The 18,067-nt window shown below is 40.4% G+C and overlaps 2 protein-coding genes across 4 annotated transcripts; one reads left to right on the top strand and one right to left on the bottom strand.

The window, feature by feature from the left end:
• Window positions 1–4,386: 4,386 nt before the first annotated feature.
• On the bottom strand, window positions 4,387–7,355 carry thap11 (THAP domain containing 11). Its single transcript, XM_033630200.2, has one exon. It carries the CDS (start codon window positions 7,017–7,019, stop codon window positions 6,186–6,188), a length of 834 nt encoding a protein of 277 aa, XP_033486091.1. The 5' UTR covers window positions 7,020–7,355; the 3' UTR covers window positions 4,387–6,185.
• Window positions 7,356–10,155: 2,800 nt separating this feature from the next.
• Window positions 10,156–16,827, top strand: gfod2 (glucose-fructose oxidoreductase domain containing 2). Of its 3 annotated transcripts, none has more exons than XM_033631337.2 (3): window positions 10,156–10,253; window positions 11,779–12,159; window positions 13,171–16,827. In XM_033631337.2, the coding sequence occupies exons 2-3, from the start codon at window positions 11,907–11,909 to the stop codon at window positions 14,070–14,072; spliced, it is 1,155 nt and encodes a 384-aa protein (XP_033487228.1). In that variant the 5' UTR covers window positions 10,156–10,253; window positions 11,779–11,906; the 3' UTR covers window positions 14,073–16,827. The 3 variants fall into 3 exon arrangements, with proteins under 3 accessions (XP_033487228.1, XP_033487237.1, XP_078016646.1); XM_033631346.2 differs by having other exon boundaries at window positions 10,199–10,244; XM_078160520.1 differs by having other exon boundaries at window positions 10,203–10,257.
• Window positions 16,828–18,067: the final 1,240 nt, after the last annotated feature.

Raw genomic sequence — 18,067 nt, 5'->3', positions numbered from 1 at the left:
CCATGCCCCCCAGATGGCTCACACTCCGTGCATTAGTATAAGTCCCGGTTCACATCTGTATACTGACACAGGAGGAATGGTAACCCATTGTTAATCTGCAGCTTAAAACAACCATTAACTGCAGAATAATCTGTCTGTATCTGAAGCTGCTGCTCCAAATCAATACATCATGTGAACTTTGGCTTCAATTCCAGCTGTATATGTCCCGAAAACATCTGCTTTTTTTTTTCAATCTTACCTTGGAGATGTGCATTCAACATGGGTGGATGTGTCTGTTGAAGTCATTCCATGGTTTAGCTCTCAGGACTTTTCTTGTTGTTACATGTTGAAGCCTCAGGCGAAGGTGCTGTGTGCTATTCTGGGGCTGTTTTTCATTGTTTGGACCATAACAGAAGTTTAAATTAAGATCAATCATAATGCAGCAGTGTACAGTGATACTTTAGGTAATATAGTGTTACCAACTTTGTGTCCAATATCCAACATTTTTTCTGTTTTAATTTGAAATCCATGAGGAGATCCATTAAGAAATGGTTTTCCCAGTTTGCTGTGGAAGAGCTGATCTGCACAGAACCTTGACCTGAACCCCATCCAACACCTATGAGATGTACTGGAGCACTAACTGTGAGCCAGGCCTCATATCCCAGCATCAGTGGCTGAACTAACTGATGCTCTTGTGAATCAAGTGTTCACATACCTGTGTTGCCAGAAAAAGCTGTTGGTATTGTATGTTTCTGAAAAAAATGGGTACTTTATATTTTCATGTTTCACACTTATATCATATCAACATTTATAAATTGATGCAGTTCTGATCACATACATGGCACCAAAACCCAGAACTTTAAGCCAAAACATGATCTTTTCCCAAACATAATCATGTCGCAAATCAGCCTGTAAAAGTAATGTCTGTCACTCTGAAGAGCGTGATCCATCTGCACTGTTATGCTTTGTAACAGGAGTGGTGTTATCTCATTGTCCCTGTTATGTCCATGTATATTTTACTGCAGCTGAAGTATTAAATTTGTCAGCTGTGTGTCAGAGTGCCCAGATACACACAGATGTGTGAAGTGTTGCATTTATTGTCCTCCTTCAAGGAACATCTCCTAGTACAACCAGCGGCTTTTTTTCCTGGTGAAATCATTGCACGAGTAGATCCCAGTAGGACCTATTGTGACACTAGAGTTCTCTGTGAATTGTTCTCCACTGAGCCCAATTCCTCACTGCTGTCTGATAATTTCACTCACATTTTTTCTTGGACCATAGTGCCATTCTTCTGCTCAAAACAGTGTCATCTGCAGAAACATTGTTATATAGACAGTTCATGCTAAATGTATGATCCAAAATCCAGTTGGAGAGACAGAAACAACATATTTTGGTCAGTCAGGTTTATCAGTAACCAATTTTAATGGTAAAAAGGGTGGTAAAAGACAGGAAATGTAGATATTTTCTATTAGCACTCTCTATGCTCTCTTGGTTTGAGTGTTGTTTGATTTTTTTGGTACCAATGCCCAAACAATACACTTTGAAATATATTAATATATTTTTCTACTGTACGTTATCATTCATTTAAAGAAATTAGGCAAAGTTTTTGATTGTTAAGTGTTGCATATTTAATGCATTGGCGACCCTCAGAAAGTCTTCATAGGGGTGTGCAAATGGAGCCACTAAAAAATCTTTGGATGGTGCACCAAAACTGAAAGAAATTAACATAAAAAAAACAAGCACTGTGACAGACTGAGGAGTCAAATGTTTCCATCCACTAAAAGCTTTAGGTGGTCAGTTTAACAGACAGATATCTTAAATTGCACAGGGCAGTTGTACACTGGTCCATGTTCAACATTTTCAAAATATAACTAGCAATATGTCATTCTACTCAGCCCATGTGTTAGCAAAATACCATGAATGATAGGCCCAAGAGATTTTATATAATCGTAACCCTTTTTTTTCCCAGGCACAGATACACAGTGTGTGCCTGATGTCAGACACTGGAACACATTGTTTTACTTCCCTCACATTACATAATTACTCTTAAATGATGAGACGGTCTGAAATGAGAAGCTGTTGTCTGGACTGAATGTAAAGGCGGCTGTGGTAAACGGCAGCAGCCATAGAAAAGGAAGATAGAGTTGTGTAAGTTTGATTGACAGCGCTGGATTAAGGCATTATGCAACACTGTTGGGAGTAAAAAAAAAAACCAAACAAAATAAATCCAGATGAGATTAGGATCTAGATCCTCACTCTCTGTCTATCCATTCATCTGTCTCTCCCTCTCTCTCTGTTTCATGTGACACATCAACACGGCAGGTGTTCAAAATGACGGATTTTAAGTTTGGGGTTGAATGACTGCATTTACAGCTCTACAGTCACACTCAGATGTTCGGCTCTTCACAGCTTTAATATAAGTAACAATTAGGCAAATGACCATCCAAGCTGCAGACACACACATGGACAGATAAAGTAGATTAGACCATATAGACAGGAGCTACACTGTAAACCCCTGCAATTCAAGCTGTTATGCCATCGCCATCTAGAGGGTGAAAATCATGCTACAGCATCTGACAGATTTTAAGGTCAGATCTGCTATTAACCTCTGAAAAAGGCAAGTAAATAAACAAACTTCATACCATACACTGTAGTGGTCCACTCACAGTAAGGATAGTGCTGAAATAATTAGTCAAGATGATCAACACAGAATGAATCCATATGTTTTCTGACACACAATTACCTGTTGTATGTGATTTATGATGTAAAAATAACACAATTTGCTTGATGTGGTTTCTCAAATATGACAATTTGCTGCTTTTAACACTGCTTATCATTTTGTTTTTAGACTGTTGACTGAAAGAAGCGGTCTGGGGATATCCCCTGGCAAACTGTAAGGGACACTTTAAATTGCTTTGGGATATTTTATGACCAAACCAATTCATTCATTATTCTGCAATAGTAATCTCCGCAGGAATCCACTGTAAAGCTAATTTTGAAGGTATACTGGGCCAGATTTTCCTAAAAAACAATGTATATACAGAAGTAATCCCTCTCAATTATCACTTATGACCTGCTAGAAGTGTGTAGAGGTGTATATTTCTGCAGAGACTCTGTCCTCTGCCTACACTTTCTTATTTTCTGTGCATGGTATGTTTATGGGACTGAACCCCCACAGCGCTCAGGTGAGGTCGGAGCTTTATAAAAAGGTAGTGACCAGGTGTCAGACAGGCAACCAAGAGAAAATCCTCCTGAGACTCTGTGTCCTCATTAGACATTAGATTTTAGGTTTACTTGACCTTATAGTTCATTCTGCTTAACTTAGACCTGTTGTCCTCATTCGTGGACACTTCTTGTGCCATTTAGTGGTTGTAAGAGCACAATAAAATAATCCATGTAAAAACAAGATGGCAGCCATTGCTGCCAAGTCAGTCTGCAGCTGATCCCGACACAAAAGTCGATGGGGCCCAAAACCTGTTCACATTTTATGGTTGAAACATGTTTATTTATGATTAATAATGTTTGTAGTTTCACATGGCAACACATTTGACCAATTTTAGCAACATTAACAAACTAAGACACTGTTAATTAGTAAGTACTCGTTTGAAGACATTGGGACTTTATTATCTTTGACAATGTTTAGTTTTTTATACTTATCGGGTCCTACTGATCCCAAATAGCTAGGAGAAATTAAAAATGCATACCAAACGAAAGTTCGTGTCTCAGGAGGATATGGCGAGGCGAAACGCCAAACCAGAGTGAATCTAGGGTTGGCTTTTACTTTCACTGGCAACAACAATCCTGTGTAGTATACCTTTAAATTACAATCATCACTGAAACTCAAAGAGGAGTATATGTATCTTTTGTTGTGTCTCAAGAAGTAACCCCAAATAATTCCAAGATGATTCGGAGAGAACAGCTAAAATGATGAGTTGCACATTTCATCACATCTATCACATGCATCTTAATGATGTCACCATCTTAAAACAGAGTAAATGCTGAGTGAGGCTCAGTCCGCCCCCAACAGGAGTAGAAAACATGGCATCAGCGCTGTCTTTTAATGTTTGAGTTTATGTTCCATTCCCATCACAAGTGTTTATGATTGAGGATTTGAGATGATGCAAATTTTTATTACATTTTCCAAAACTCAACACATCTGATGATGAAAAAATATACTTAAGCTTAAGTCACTAGAAATCCAACACTTCTTTGCACCTAAAAAATCAAAACAAGAGCCCTTAGCAGGTGACTGTGACCCATGCGGGCTGACCTCAGACCCCTCAACTTAAAGGTAAAAGCAATAAAAAAAATGCTCCAGGACCTTCGGACCCACTGCTGTGCTACTTTGACATTTGAAATAATCAGGACACACTTCATAAATTAAGAAAACACTCATCATAAATCAGCACTGTTTCAAAATGAAATTTACTTCAAAATGAGCGCAGAGCATAGCTGTCAGACCAACTTCAAAAATCAGAAATGTATGTAACATCCTGTGCATAAAACACTCATGAACAGGACAGAAAAATGCAGCCACTAAACTTATGTGTGGAGGAACATCACACAGATGAATCACAATGAAACGAGCAGGTGCTGTTTCACAGAAGAACCTCGAGGGCAGACATACATGTACAGGTTGCATAAAGTATCTTGACAAAAATTTTTTCTTTGTACTTCTCTTAAGATTTTCAAAACAAACAAACAAACAAAAAAGCTGAGCAAATGTAACTCAACGCACATTTTCAAGAAACATCATTTAAGATTTTTTTGAGTGCCCCTTTGTGATTTAAGGAATCCCTTTAAGTCAGTTTTCTGTTGCACGTCTTTGGCAACAAGATGAGAAGGGAAACAATTTAAAGGTGCAGTCAGAGATTCTTATCCAAGTCAGCGAATATCTCCTTACATTCCACTAGCTGTCCGTTCAGTGTGTGTGCTGAAAAAAATATCTGGTATTCCTGATGCTTTGGCTATGTAAAGGGAAACAAAAGCAGCTCAGACCGAGCCACACAACACTAGCCAATTAGCAACAGTGGGCGTTTGTGCTTGTGGACGGGACAGAGTAAAGGCCATGGATGTATCAAGAGAAAGGCAGTGGGAGTGAGAGGGACAGTGGGTCCACACTATTAGCACTGCAGTGTATGCCTGTGGTGCACAGAGCCCTGCTAAATTTCAGTGGTGAGAGCGGCCTATGCGTCACAATGACCACACGCCCCATCAGTGAGACTGATAATACAGAGAACTGATATGTCATTCAGGCGTACAGGAAACCACATGGTGAACATCACTGTCCGTGCAAACAATCATTTGTCAACTCGAAAAGTTACCATGGGTTTTGCTCTGTTAGCTACCATTAATGTATGTCTTGTCAGTTGACCATGGCGTGCTTATTGCCACTGGCTGACAGATTACGCTCCATTTATCAGCTTTACCGGCTCTCGCCATGACGTGTCAAGTGGTGCACCGGCACACTGAAATGAAGTGAACCCAGTAAAACAGCTTCTGAAGGAGCACTGACTGGAGGGGTGTATTTCTGTGGGTGTTGAGTTAAAAAAAAATTCTCCAAAATCGCTGACTCCACCTTTAAGGTACCTTTAAAGGCAACTCACATAAAGTCATGTTAGAGTTGTATTTTATTGACTAACACAAGTGTGCCAAGAATAGTGTTTTGTGTAAAAAATATCCTGTAGATACTTCATTTTGGCATACTTTACCTCTGTAGATCTAATGTGAGATGTTTCTGCTCATTTAAACTCTTAGAAAAAAAAAACATTGAAAAATACATCTTAAGGAGAAAAACCTTCTATGCAACTAGGCAGTTTTGAGCATCTTCCTCATGAGTCCAGTTATTAATGTGTAAGTCTGTCTAACTTGTAAGTCTGTGCAAACTATGAGTCCCTGGTGAATTAATTAATTAAAATATGTAGGCCTATTGTTGACCTTGGTTGGGCTGCAGGTCAGTAATGGATTAAGCATGTTTCTATGTAATTAGCAATTGTGTTATTAATATGAGCTACATTAACTAGCCAGTCAACTTCTTTTTAACTTCAGGCCTACGAAAACTCAGCTCTACTTGTTGAAAATAAATTGTCATCGCTCGTAGTTTTATACAAAACAGGGCTGATCTGCTGTCTTCAAACCCCCCCCCCCGGTGCCATCTCCGTTAGTATGAGTCTCTGTAACGGGTCGTCTCCGGTGATGCCAACCCATCACACCTTCTTCCGGACGTTAAAATTCACCGCGTTTCCGTACAGCAGCCGGTCGCGCTCCCGCACCTCCTCCTGCAGCTTGGCCTCGGCCACCCGCAGCTGGCGGATGGTCGACTTCATCTCCTTCATCTTCACCTCCATCAGTGCGATGATGTCCCGCTGCTCGTTCAGTTTCCGCAGCAGCTCGGCGGACGTGGTGCCGGTGGTCAGCGAGTACGAGTGGTCCAGCGGGCTGCTGGTCACACTGACATACTGCACGGACGGCTGGTGCACGGTGGACGCGGTTTCGACCGATGAGTCGTCGGCGTTCAGGTCTTCCGCGCTGCCGATCGGCGCCGTGTAACAAGTCCCCTCTGACTGGGCGGGCAGCCGCGCCGTGCCCAGGTACTCCCCGTTTTGGCCTATCTGAACCACGGTGATGCTGTCATCGCTCGCCTCGCCGCCAGCATTGCCCTCGGCTCCTTCTGCAGTGCTGTCCAGTACGCTGGCGAGGACGATCCCAGAGGTCGCTGCAGCGGCGGGGGCAGGAACCGCCGCGGACACTTTCCTGCCTCTGCCCCGCCGGCTCCTGCGCTCATTGACCCCCCGCAGAGGGAAGAGGGACGGCACCCGGATGGTATATGTCTTCCTACCGCCGGCGAAATGCACGCTGCAGACTCGGTGTCCTGTGGTGGGCTGGAAGGTGCTGAAACAGCCGCTGACCCCGGCCCGAGAGATGTTCCTCAGCCAGATCTCCCTCAGCGTGCTGTCTTTAGGAAATGTGTAGAAGCGCAGGTCCTTGTCCCGGTGCGAGTTGTTGTAGCAGCCAGGCACACAGCAGGTGAACCCGGGCATGATTACCGACACACCGAGGCTAAAAGCACGGTCTTCTGGTGAAGTTTAGCTTATTTTATTGTTGTTTCTTTATTCTATGCGTTGTTATCAAGCTCAGTGGCCTACAAGCGGAACTACACGTCCCACAACGCTAACAACTTCCTGTTTATTTTTCACCAAAAGTGAGCCGCTTTTCTTCATGCGACGACTCAATCCACCTGAAATGATCCGGACTCGACGCATAAGGAGCTCGCACTGATGCTGAATTCGAGGCTGGTGTTTTAATTTCGTTGATAGAGGTCTTGTTTTGTTCTTCGCGGTGTTATCAAGCCAACCGTCCTCTACTGAGAACTAAAAGTCCCATAATCCTTTGCGCTTCCTGTCCAGGTCCGTTAGTAATATACTGCCCCCTGCTGGTCACGCCACACTAAGCTCAGCTCAGAGAAATCCACAGTGTTGTTTCCATGTCCAAATCTTTTAATTTAATTATAATACAAGCACACAGAACATAATAAAAGCTGCACGTAGAAGAACAGTAACCTCATACATAATACAGTATATTTAAATAACCATGTTTGCGATGGAAATGTTTCACAAAAATCTGATTACATTAATGCAGATATTATTTTCCATGCATAGGCCCAATAAAACAGTCACACTGGCTGATAGAAGATCTGGTCAGCAGTGTTGGGGAGTAACTAGTTACATGTAATTAAATGGCAAAATAAATGTAATTGTAATTAGTCACAATTACTGAGAAAATATGTAACTAAATTATAGTTACAAATCAAAATGGTGATCTCAAGAAATTCACATCAGAATATATTCTTTCTTTGACAGAAAGATTATGTAGACTATAACATTAATTCTGGAGCCTCACATGTTTTCAGCATGCAGGTATACCTTCTTTTGGCATCACCATTACTTAACATTTTTCAACTGAATATCCCCTCATACACTGGGGCAAAGCAAAGCAGTGTAGGAACAGTTTTAGAGGTTATATTTTTATCATTTCATATGAAACATCCATGAAAAGTTACATTTTCTATGTAACAGAATGTTAACAGGTTTCAATGGACCTCCATGTTGAAATAAAGGTTAAATGAAAAATGAAAAAAGGACATATTAGTTTTTGTTTCGTTTTAATTCCATCTGTTTTCTTCTGCTTTACCAATCTTGCCATCTGAAACAGCACATTTTAGAGTCGTGCATGTCTGCATGTGGTAGTAACCTTTATCAGCCACCTGATGGCCTTGTAGATTTCTCCTTTGAGATTGAGTCTATTATGGAAACCACAGGGAAGTAACAGCCCTGAATCTCCTGCATGGAGGATGTGCTAGTTTGGACATTTCATTATAGAGTTTTACGGTTGCAAATTTCCACGCACAACCTTTACTCCACCTGTCAGACACACCTGGATAAAGTCTACTGATCCACATGTCAGACACTTCTCTGCACATTCGCAGACACATCTTCTGTAGTTTGAATTTATGATCAGATGCACAGACACATCCTTAACTGAATTTTGGAACATTTGAAGCCATATATAGATTATTTTATGTAAAAGAAAAGAGACTTTAAGGAAGTCCTATTATTTATTATCATATTATTAAATAACATTCCCCCCAAAAAACAACCTATATAAAAAAATTGAGCAATTTGTTAAATAAAATTGAAACACAATTAAACAAATTTAAGGAAAACATAAAAATGCTTTATGCAACTGCACACTGGTTTGGAGCTCTCTACTCCATAGCCTTTGTTCACCAAAATGTACCTGGTAGTCACTGAGACCAGCATGTGAAAGCCAAAAAGTCCACCAATGACAACATCAGCATGATATGTGTGATTCACACACATATACAGAATTTTGACAGATCACTATGCTTTTCAAAAACCTGGTAAAGACAACATTGTGGGCCTATCTGCTAAATAAAAGAGCATCCTGACCTCATGGCAAGGAGAGTTTTTATATACTAAAAAAATCCAAAAATGGACACAAAAATTGGTGGCAGACATGCCAGATGTTTTTCAAGAAGTGATATTTGTACTGTACTAAATGCCCTTACAGTTAATCAGATATTATCAACATTTTACTTTGAGCACTTAATGCAGCACCACAGTTAAATCTTTGTGGCTCATGGAGCTAAAACTGAATCAAGTTAACCAACATAGGCAGATTATGACACAAACATGTAAAAGGCCTCCCTAATCCCCCTAAGGAACATCTGTTGTTTCTCCAAACAGAGGTGAAGGGCCCAAATTGCATGGAGTACTCAGTGCATCTGAAGTCCTGTAGCAAAAACTGAGGGTAAATAAACTCTCATATGAAATGAGTCATGATGGTGTCTTTCTCACGACAACGTTTGGGTGAACTTTTAGGCTATTACTTAAGTTTTTCTTTTTTTGACTTGGTGAATAAGCCCTTTGACAAGAAATGCAAAGTCATCAAGAGCGACTTTGTGCAGAGGCTCTGGTTAAGGGCCCCCCTGAGCCCTTGGGTCCCTGTGCCTGGGCCAGCTATTGGTGATAATATTATGTCTAGAATTTATTTTAGTCAGAATATTAAGGCTACTTATTAAATTGTAGCCTATTCATTTTCTTAAATAGTCTACCAGAAACTGGTACTCTATAAAGCCATGAGAAAAATAGACATGACAGGAAACAACATACATTGGCAGACACCTGTCACCTGCCATTTAGCGTTTAGCAATGAATAGGAAATTGATTTGCAGTGAGAAATGAACAACCGTAGAAACACACAGATTGTACAATACAGCTCATTCCACAGAAGTAACCATAGTATAATGTCTAAAAGGTAATGTGTAGGCTAGAATTACCCTAAAGTAAAAAGAAGTTGGGCTACTTATCAGTGCAGGTCTGTGCGGTGTGCAGACTAGCACACTGAATCATGGGAAATATCGGTGGCCGATCAAAAACTGCACGGGCATAGTAATACACAGTTCTAAGTTCATGTAAATTACGTTTTAATTATGTATCTTTAATTTACAAGATGACATGATTCAAATTGAACAGTTTAACGTGCAAAGGGCCGTCAGTAGTCGTATTTGTGGGTCTAGCTAGCGTGTGTGTGTAACCTTTACTTAATCCTCTGCTGGTGACCTATCTCCAGCCTCTTGTAGTATCTCTGGCCCTCCCCACAGTCCTGGCGTTGCTGTTGAAGTTACCATTAGCGACTGGCCAGCGCCCGGCTGAGCACCTTCAACTGCTGTGGATGTGATACTGGTGAATACAGTAGGTAGCTTATGTTACACAGCAGTATGTGTTGGTTTTTATACCATTTTTAAAGACAATTTGATAAATTAACTTTAGATATTAAGTCTGTAAAGTACCTTCGTTTAGCGGGAGGTTTTTGAGTTCGCTTTGCGGCTGTCTGGCCCGGCGGCTAGCTAAACGTGCTAGCTAACGTTAACCTTATCATCATAGTGTAACGTTAGCTAGCTTAGTGTGTGTGTGAACTATTCAGAGCATATAACCGCTACATCTATATTAGTTAAAGCAGTGGCCACTTTCCGCAAGTTTATGGTATTGTAAAAATATGCCTAATGCCCAACTACCATTGGTCTCGGTAGTGATAATTACGTGCGGCATGGCTTTGTTATCTGACCAGCCGACAGCAACACAGCACGGCTAGGTTACTCTCCAGTGGTGGCTTCATCTGCTGTCAGCCTGGAAACATATATGCGTGTTTGGCTTCGCTTTTTGAGCCCTGAGGTGATGCAGTGAGGAGTAGGGAGAGCCTCTCTTTTTTCAAAGGCTACATAGGTAAGGCAGGTGCACAGGCACACACATTGTGTTATAGTACAGTCATGGCTACAGGGGGACAAGTGAGGCACACTGTACACTCCTATCAGCCACTACTCTTATGTTAGCAGCTTACATATTCCTATAAATACATCTTCCCAATAGAATATAGGCAAACCATTTAGTCTGTGCACACCCTCAGAGCTCAGGCAAGAAAGAGCTGTGTTTACCTCCACCCTCCTTCCCAAAAATAGATGTTACTGTGGGCAGGTGCTCCCACTTCAAAAGCCCATTAACAGTAATTACATGGACTACTGAAAACCTCAAACAGTCACAGGTTCAATTACATCAGGAAATCACCAAAGGTAAATAGACAGTTTGGATGGCCTCAGGTGAGCTGAGCCACACTCTGTTTTATATTTAACCTTATGTTATTCTGATAAAATGTTGATTAATTCAGCTGTTGTGTGTGCAAGTTTTTGTTTGAAAATGTCACTGAGAAAATGTTTAACCTGAACAAAGCACACACAGACATAAGTGGCACTTGCTACAGAGGTAATAGGGATGACGTTGACTTTCGGTGGGTGTGGAACATATGAGGAATGGCATGTTAACTATGTAGCAGGACACAATGTAAGTAGCTGTCTGAGACTGCTGATGAGAAAAACTGGTCCAGAGCTCAATGGGACCTGTTTGTCCTGTGTGTTGATACAGCCACTAGAGATAATGTTGATACTGGGTTATGAGTCAAGTTATTGTCTGTGGTTTTGGTTAGCATAACATTGTAATAGAGATTGAATGTCTTAATGTGTGGTTTTAAATCCTGCATTACAGTAAGGTGGTTTTCTTTACTTATTTAACTTAATGCTTTAACATGCATGATCACTATCGTTCACCTTACATTTAGGTATTGAATGGAAACAACAAAAAAATGACATAAAAATGTGTGAGATTTGAGTTTGTCATTGTCACCAATGTTGCCTATCTTTATAAGTTTCTTTTTTTATCTTGACAGATACAGTGAGATCTCCTTGACTTCCAGACACAGTGAAAGCCTTGACAGACAAGTTAATCCTAAACTGTTGGGATGTCGATGAGGCTGGCCATGGTTAACACATAAGGTTGCAGTGGAGTGGCGCTGCCATGTTGCCAGGAGTCGGTGTATTCGGCACGGGCAGCACAGCCCGGGTGCTGGTGCCGTTGTTGAAAGCTGAAGGCTTTGAGGTTCATGCACTCTGGGGGCGAAGTGAAGAGGAGGCATGCTGCTTGGCAAAGGAGCTGGGCATCCCATTTCACACCAGCCGATCTGATGACGTCCTGCTGCACCAAGATGTCGACCTTGTTTGCATCTATATTCCACCCTCAATGACACGACAGATTGCTGTCAAAGCACTGGGTAAGAGGTGATAAACGCACATTAACTTTAACTAGAAAGCAGACTTTTTTCCTTTTACAAGGCTGCCCTGTCTGAAAACCTTGGCCACATTTAAAGTGTTCTGTCTTTTATCTTTTACGTAACAGAATTAAGAATTTTTGGGTTTAAATAAATTATGACAATCAAGTAAGCTTTTTTCCCGAAACACCAGATTCAGATATTGCATTCCAGTTTCCACTGACACTGTATAACCATCTCAGTCGTACATACTGCTAATGTGACCTGACCCAGCTGGGCGTGGCAGGTTAGCTCTAGAGGGATTCAGCGTTTCTCACTACAATGACAGTTTTCCCCCAAAATTGCATATCCTGGACGTGGCTGCATATTTCTCAGGGATTATCCTTGAGATGTGATAAATGGAGATCATACCCGTGACCTCAGGGAACGTAGTAATTTGAGGTGAAAAAAAACCTAAAACAGTACTTAGATCAAAACTGGAAATTCCCCACAACTCACATTTGTTAGCAGCACATTGAAGTAAACATAGTTAACACATAGTCATATCAGGGGAGAGCAGATCTATGAAGTTAACTTACTGTATCTGATGGAATTCCTGAGTGTTGACCTCAGCTTCCTGTTTTAGTTGCAACTTCCTGAGTGTGTCCCCACCAAAGAACTTAACCACGGCAATACTTTCAATGGATACTAAAGGCTGCAGATCTCAATATAAACAAGCTATACACACACCTCTGTGCTACATCGTGTGGTTACAGGAGAATGCTGACTTTTTGTTGTATTCATAGCAAATCCCAGGAACAAATGATGACTGCTCGACTTGAAGCAGTGTCAGATGATTTAGGTGTCTCTGACTGATGATCTGAATCTCTGACTTTTGGGGGGCAGCCCTAGATTGCCAGATTGTATCACTGAAATGTAAAATTCTAGTATTCTTGTTGCACTTGACCTCAAAGATCATTGAATCCAGTTTTATCTGAATGATGACAGCCCCTATCTTTCCCTCTCTCTCTGCAGGTATAGGTAAAAATGTTGTGTGTGAGAAAGCTGCCACTGCTGTGGATTCATTCAAGATGGTGACTGCAGCCAGATACTACCCACAGCTGCTTAGCATTATGGGTAATACCCTGCGCTTCCTGCCAGCTTTTATGGCAATGCGCCAGCTGCTGGTGGAGGGATATGTTGGCGAAATGCAGGTGTGCGATGTCCGAGTCTACGGCCCCAGCCTCCTGGATCAGTCGTACGGCTGGACGTGTGAGGAGCTGATGGGAGGAGGTGGTCTGCACACTGTTGGCTCTTCCATCATTGACCTTTTAAGTTACCTAACTGGTGCACGAGCCCATCGTGTTCATGGCTTACTGCGGACCTTTGTACAACAAAATAGCTTGATCCGAGGCATCCGCCGCGTCACCAGCGATGATTTTTGCTTCTTCCAAATGTTGATGAGTGGAACTGGCTCTAGCCCTGGTGGCGTGTGTTGCACTGTGACCCTGAACTTCAACATGCCAGGGTCATTTGTGCACGAGGTTATGGTAGTTGGATCCACTGGGAGACTGGTTGCCAGGGGGGCAGAGCTGTATGGTCAACGCAATGGGAGTAAAGGTGAGGAGCTGTTGCTAGGTGACAGTGGGTGGGTGGGACCAGAGGTGAAAGAGATGCCCCTGCCTCACCTGCGGGGGCTGAGCTCCATGGTAAAGGCACTGAGACAGTCTTTTCAGGCTCATGAGGAGCGCAGGTCATGGGCGCGAGGACCAGTTGCCATGGCCCCAACATTCGAGGATGGTCTGTATGTGCAGACAGTGGTCGAGGCGGTGAAACGGTCCAGTTGTAGCGGAGAATGGGAGTGTGTTGAGATCATGAGTCAGGAGCCAGATCCGAATCACAATCTGTGTGAGGCTCTGCAGAGAAATAAGAACTAAATATATTTATACACCCAGTGCAACTACTACATGTGTCTGACAAAACTGGGCTCTGAATGTTTCTCCTTTCATTCAGCTGCTGAAGCAGTTTACATTACTCATGACTACTTTTGCTTTTCACATTCTGTCTCACTTTGAGCAGAATATTTTGCTTTGGAAAGCATAACTGTGCTGTATATGTTTTATACCTTCACAGTTATGATTTATGATTTGTGTGTACACTAATTTTTTTTTATAAACAGCTCCATTATTCTGATTCTCAGCAGAAAATATTGTAATAGCTGTGTAAAACTCTACAGGTGCCCAGTTTACATGTTTATTACCTGTACCATGCCAAAAAGTAGACAGTCTTTACTCTCACTGAAGCTTGAAGTCATGACTGCAAATTTCCTGCTAAATAAGGTTGATATTCAGTATGTCACCTGTCAGCAAGGTGCCACACCTATGTCAAATATTGGCCAAGAGCAAAATTCCATGGGTGTCAAAAAACAGCCTTTCAGTGGATGTGTGTCTATTTCCTTTATCCACACTTTATGCAGCGTGTCTGGATACATTCCTGTAAACATGCATGCACACACAAGCATATACTGTTTTTTTAACCACCCAGTGTAATGACATGTCATGTGTCAGTTTGTGGCAAACCACAAGGTTTGTTGTGCTGTTAGTGAATTATTACTTGCTTAACAGTTGGGTCCCTCTCAAATTGTCCAAGCTTGGAATTTAGTAATATGGCTCAAAATAAAATCCAACTGGCCAACTTAGAAAACATTTTAATCTCTACTGTACAAAACATTTCGATGTATTTCGGTGTTAATTTACCTGCAACATGAATAGCACCTTATTCTGAAAGGAAGTGTTTACCTTGGGCATGAATGTGAATATCAAAGCATGAGGATGATTTGACTAACAAAACATTTTTTGTGCAGTGTGGTGACTGGCAGAATTCAAATGAAGCTCCACCGGAGCTCAGAAGAAATTCAGAATAAGAGTAATGGAGCTGTGCAGAGTTTAGTTTTATTTTTTTAACTTTTGGAATGTGTAATAATAAGCATACATTTAAAGTTTGCAAAGGGGGCATGTAGGTTTTTGTGTTGTGACATGCCGTGGCATACATAAGACACCAGGGATTGAGTAAAATAAGCTATGTAGAAAACTGAATAATGAAAAGTCTAATTTGTAGCATCGCCCCTTAAAATACCCAATTCTTGAAGTGGTATTTAATCTTATATCTAAGTTTTGAGTGTCACTCACCCTGGACGCTGTTTCTTTCTTCAGAGTTCATGAGTGCTACAGTGGATTTCAGTAGTGACATGATTTCATAGTAGAGGGGAAAAGTATCTAAATTTCAAACCACTCCTGCATTGTCCATGTGTTCAGTGTGTCCAGTCATCATTTCATCAAAATATACTTCTTCCATACATATACACTACTGTTAATAGCTTCAGTGAGCGTGATAGCGCAACACAGATGCAGTGTTGATAGTAATATTTTGGGTGAATGTTTGCTGGAACAAAGAGCATATAGAAGGACAGAGGTGAAGTGGATTATATCTCAGAGAAAGGGATTTACAGGGATTGTTTAGTATCTGTTTCCACTGTGAAACTCACCAATGATAATCTGTTTAACTGTTGTAACTGACTTTGAAGAAGGAATCTGTCAATCTTACACAGGATGAGTATTTGACGCTCAGATTATAGATTTTAGGTGAGGTATCACATTAAATCTTACATTAGCAGAAACAGGCTTGTCCTAGAAATTACAGATTTGTGACCTTTTAATTGTTAAGTTGTCAAAAGTTTTAGATACAAAGCCTGATGGCTTTAATATCTGTATTAGTTTAAAATATGTGTAAAAGGTTTGTTTACATGTGTTGATGATTGAAGTAATTTTATTTGTTTTTATTATTTGTTTTCATGCAATCTATGCATTCAGAGTTATTCCAGATGTTTCAGTCCAGAGAGTACACCATTATCCTGAAACCTCACTGATTGTTGAGTAGAACCACTGGATCTGATGTATGCAAGAGTATAAATGTGTGCCTCTCTAACTTGCTCAGACCAAGAGAAGGAAGTGTTGAATAGTTTGCAGTCGTCGTAGTCACTCACTCACTGCATCTCGCTGTACTGCTTAATATCCTGAATAATACTGGGCTTTAGCAGGAGATGAAGACAGAAGCAGTGTGCTGATATGATTTGATTGGTCTGTTCCCCTCTTAAACCCCCGCAGGATCTGCAACTACGTACACATTACACGCTTACCTCACGCTATCCCAACAGTGCTTTACAAAAACAGTTAATCAAGTTTACATTAAGTGTCTTTATCAAGCGCATCACATTTGTCTGCAGGATGTTCTTTAACTCACCACTACTAAAATACATTCCAGCCGAGTTTTCACCTTCTTGCTAACGTCTGTTTTGTTTTTTGCACTGATAATTGATAAAATGCCACATATTTAATATGTAGTGGGATGCTTGTACCAGCCAGCTCACTGCAAAAATGAATTTAACGTGTCTGTATAAGGAAGACGTTTTGTATTTATTTATGTCTCGGTGTGGAGAGAGTTCCCCATTGTTTATTCTGTTCAGTGTTTGTGTTTTCAGCCTGTGAATTTCTGTTGAAATATTTATCTTGTTTAGATTTAGTGTTGTTTTAATTGATAATACAGCTTTTTGAGCACAATGTGTTGCATTTAATTTGGGAAACTGTAGTGTTCATCTACCTGACAGATATTTCCTTAAATAAATAGTTGTATTCATTTAGTGTCTTCGGTCACACTTCAGTTAGTTATATTGGCCTTTACCTGCCACTGTCAGTTTTGTAGACTGAGCCAGCAGCATGCTACTCTTTATCTGAAATCAGACTGAATAATCGCTTTCAAATACCTTAACTGCATGATGCAACATGTTACATCATGCCTCCTCCCTCATGTCCACAGAGTCACCATGTCTCCATGGAAGCGTTAAGCAGCAGTTGTGGGGATTACAGGATCTGCTGTCTAGAAACAACTCTGAACTTTTTATGTGTGTAGCTGTGTCTGCTGTCAAAGTGCAGGTTTGCGGTAAACTCGTGCGTTTATTCACTCAGCTCTAAAACAAGTTTTAACGTTGTTCCAGTTGCCTATTATAGCATCTTGATCTATAGTGTAGCTACAGAAGATCTTACAATTTAATATGTGTGGAGAAAAAATAGACAAACACGAACTGTTCTTTTTGGGATTAATATTCAGTAACAGTTTTACACATTTTTTACATTGTTCTCACAACAAGACATTCTGACAAGACCTTTGCATATATGTCACTGATCATATCTTTAAGACTACATTATCATGGGAAAAAGTGGTGTTTGGCTTTCTTCAAAAACCCAAGAAAAGAAGACAAATTAATGACATAAATAACTGATTAATAATATGTTTGATAATGAATGAGTTCATAAATTACATTTACCAATAAAAAGCCCTATTTTTTGTTTTCCTGAAGGATATTGAGCAATATGTAAAATTACTTTCTAATTTTACTAACAAAAAGGCCATCAGGACACATATCTGTATGATTTATAATATTTTCATCTAGCGTAATACACCTCTGACAATTTTGTTGTTGTTCTATTTGTATACCATTCCCTGTATGTTGAATCTTTATTGTGTTCTTATGTCTAGTTTAAAAACGGTAGTTATCCCTTGATAAAATAAAGCAAAGGAGATAGAATTACTTGAAACACACTATTATACTGCTTTGTGGTGCATCCCATAAACATAGTCATCACATTAAAAAAAGAAACCTGATCAAATGTGCAACAAAGTGCACTTCATTCAATTTTTAGAAGACATTATTTTTATTATTATTGTTATTATTATTAATATTATTATTATCAATGTCGTTGTTTTTATTATTATTTACAAATAATTTATTAATTTCATATACAGGGTTTATAAATGAAACTGGCCCGCCGTTGATGACGATAGGGGGCAGCAATGCATTATGGAGCAAAGTGTAGTA

Source organism: Epinephelus lanceolatus, chromosome 2 (assembly GCF_041903045.1).
Source record: "Epinephelus lanceolatus isolate andai-2023 chromosome 2, ASM4190304v1, whole genome shotgun sequence".
NCBI lineage: Eukaryota > Metazoa > Chordata > Actinopteri > Perciformes > Serranidae > Epinephelus > Epinephelus lanceolatus.
The sequence above is the reverse complement of the archived record's forward strand: the minus strand, read 5'-3'. Positions and strand labels throughout refer to the sequence as shown.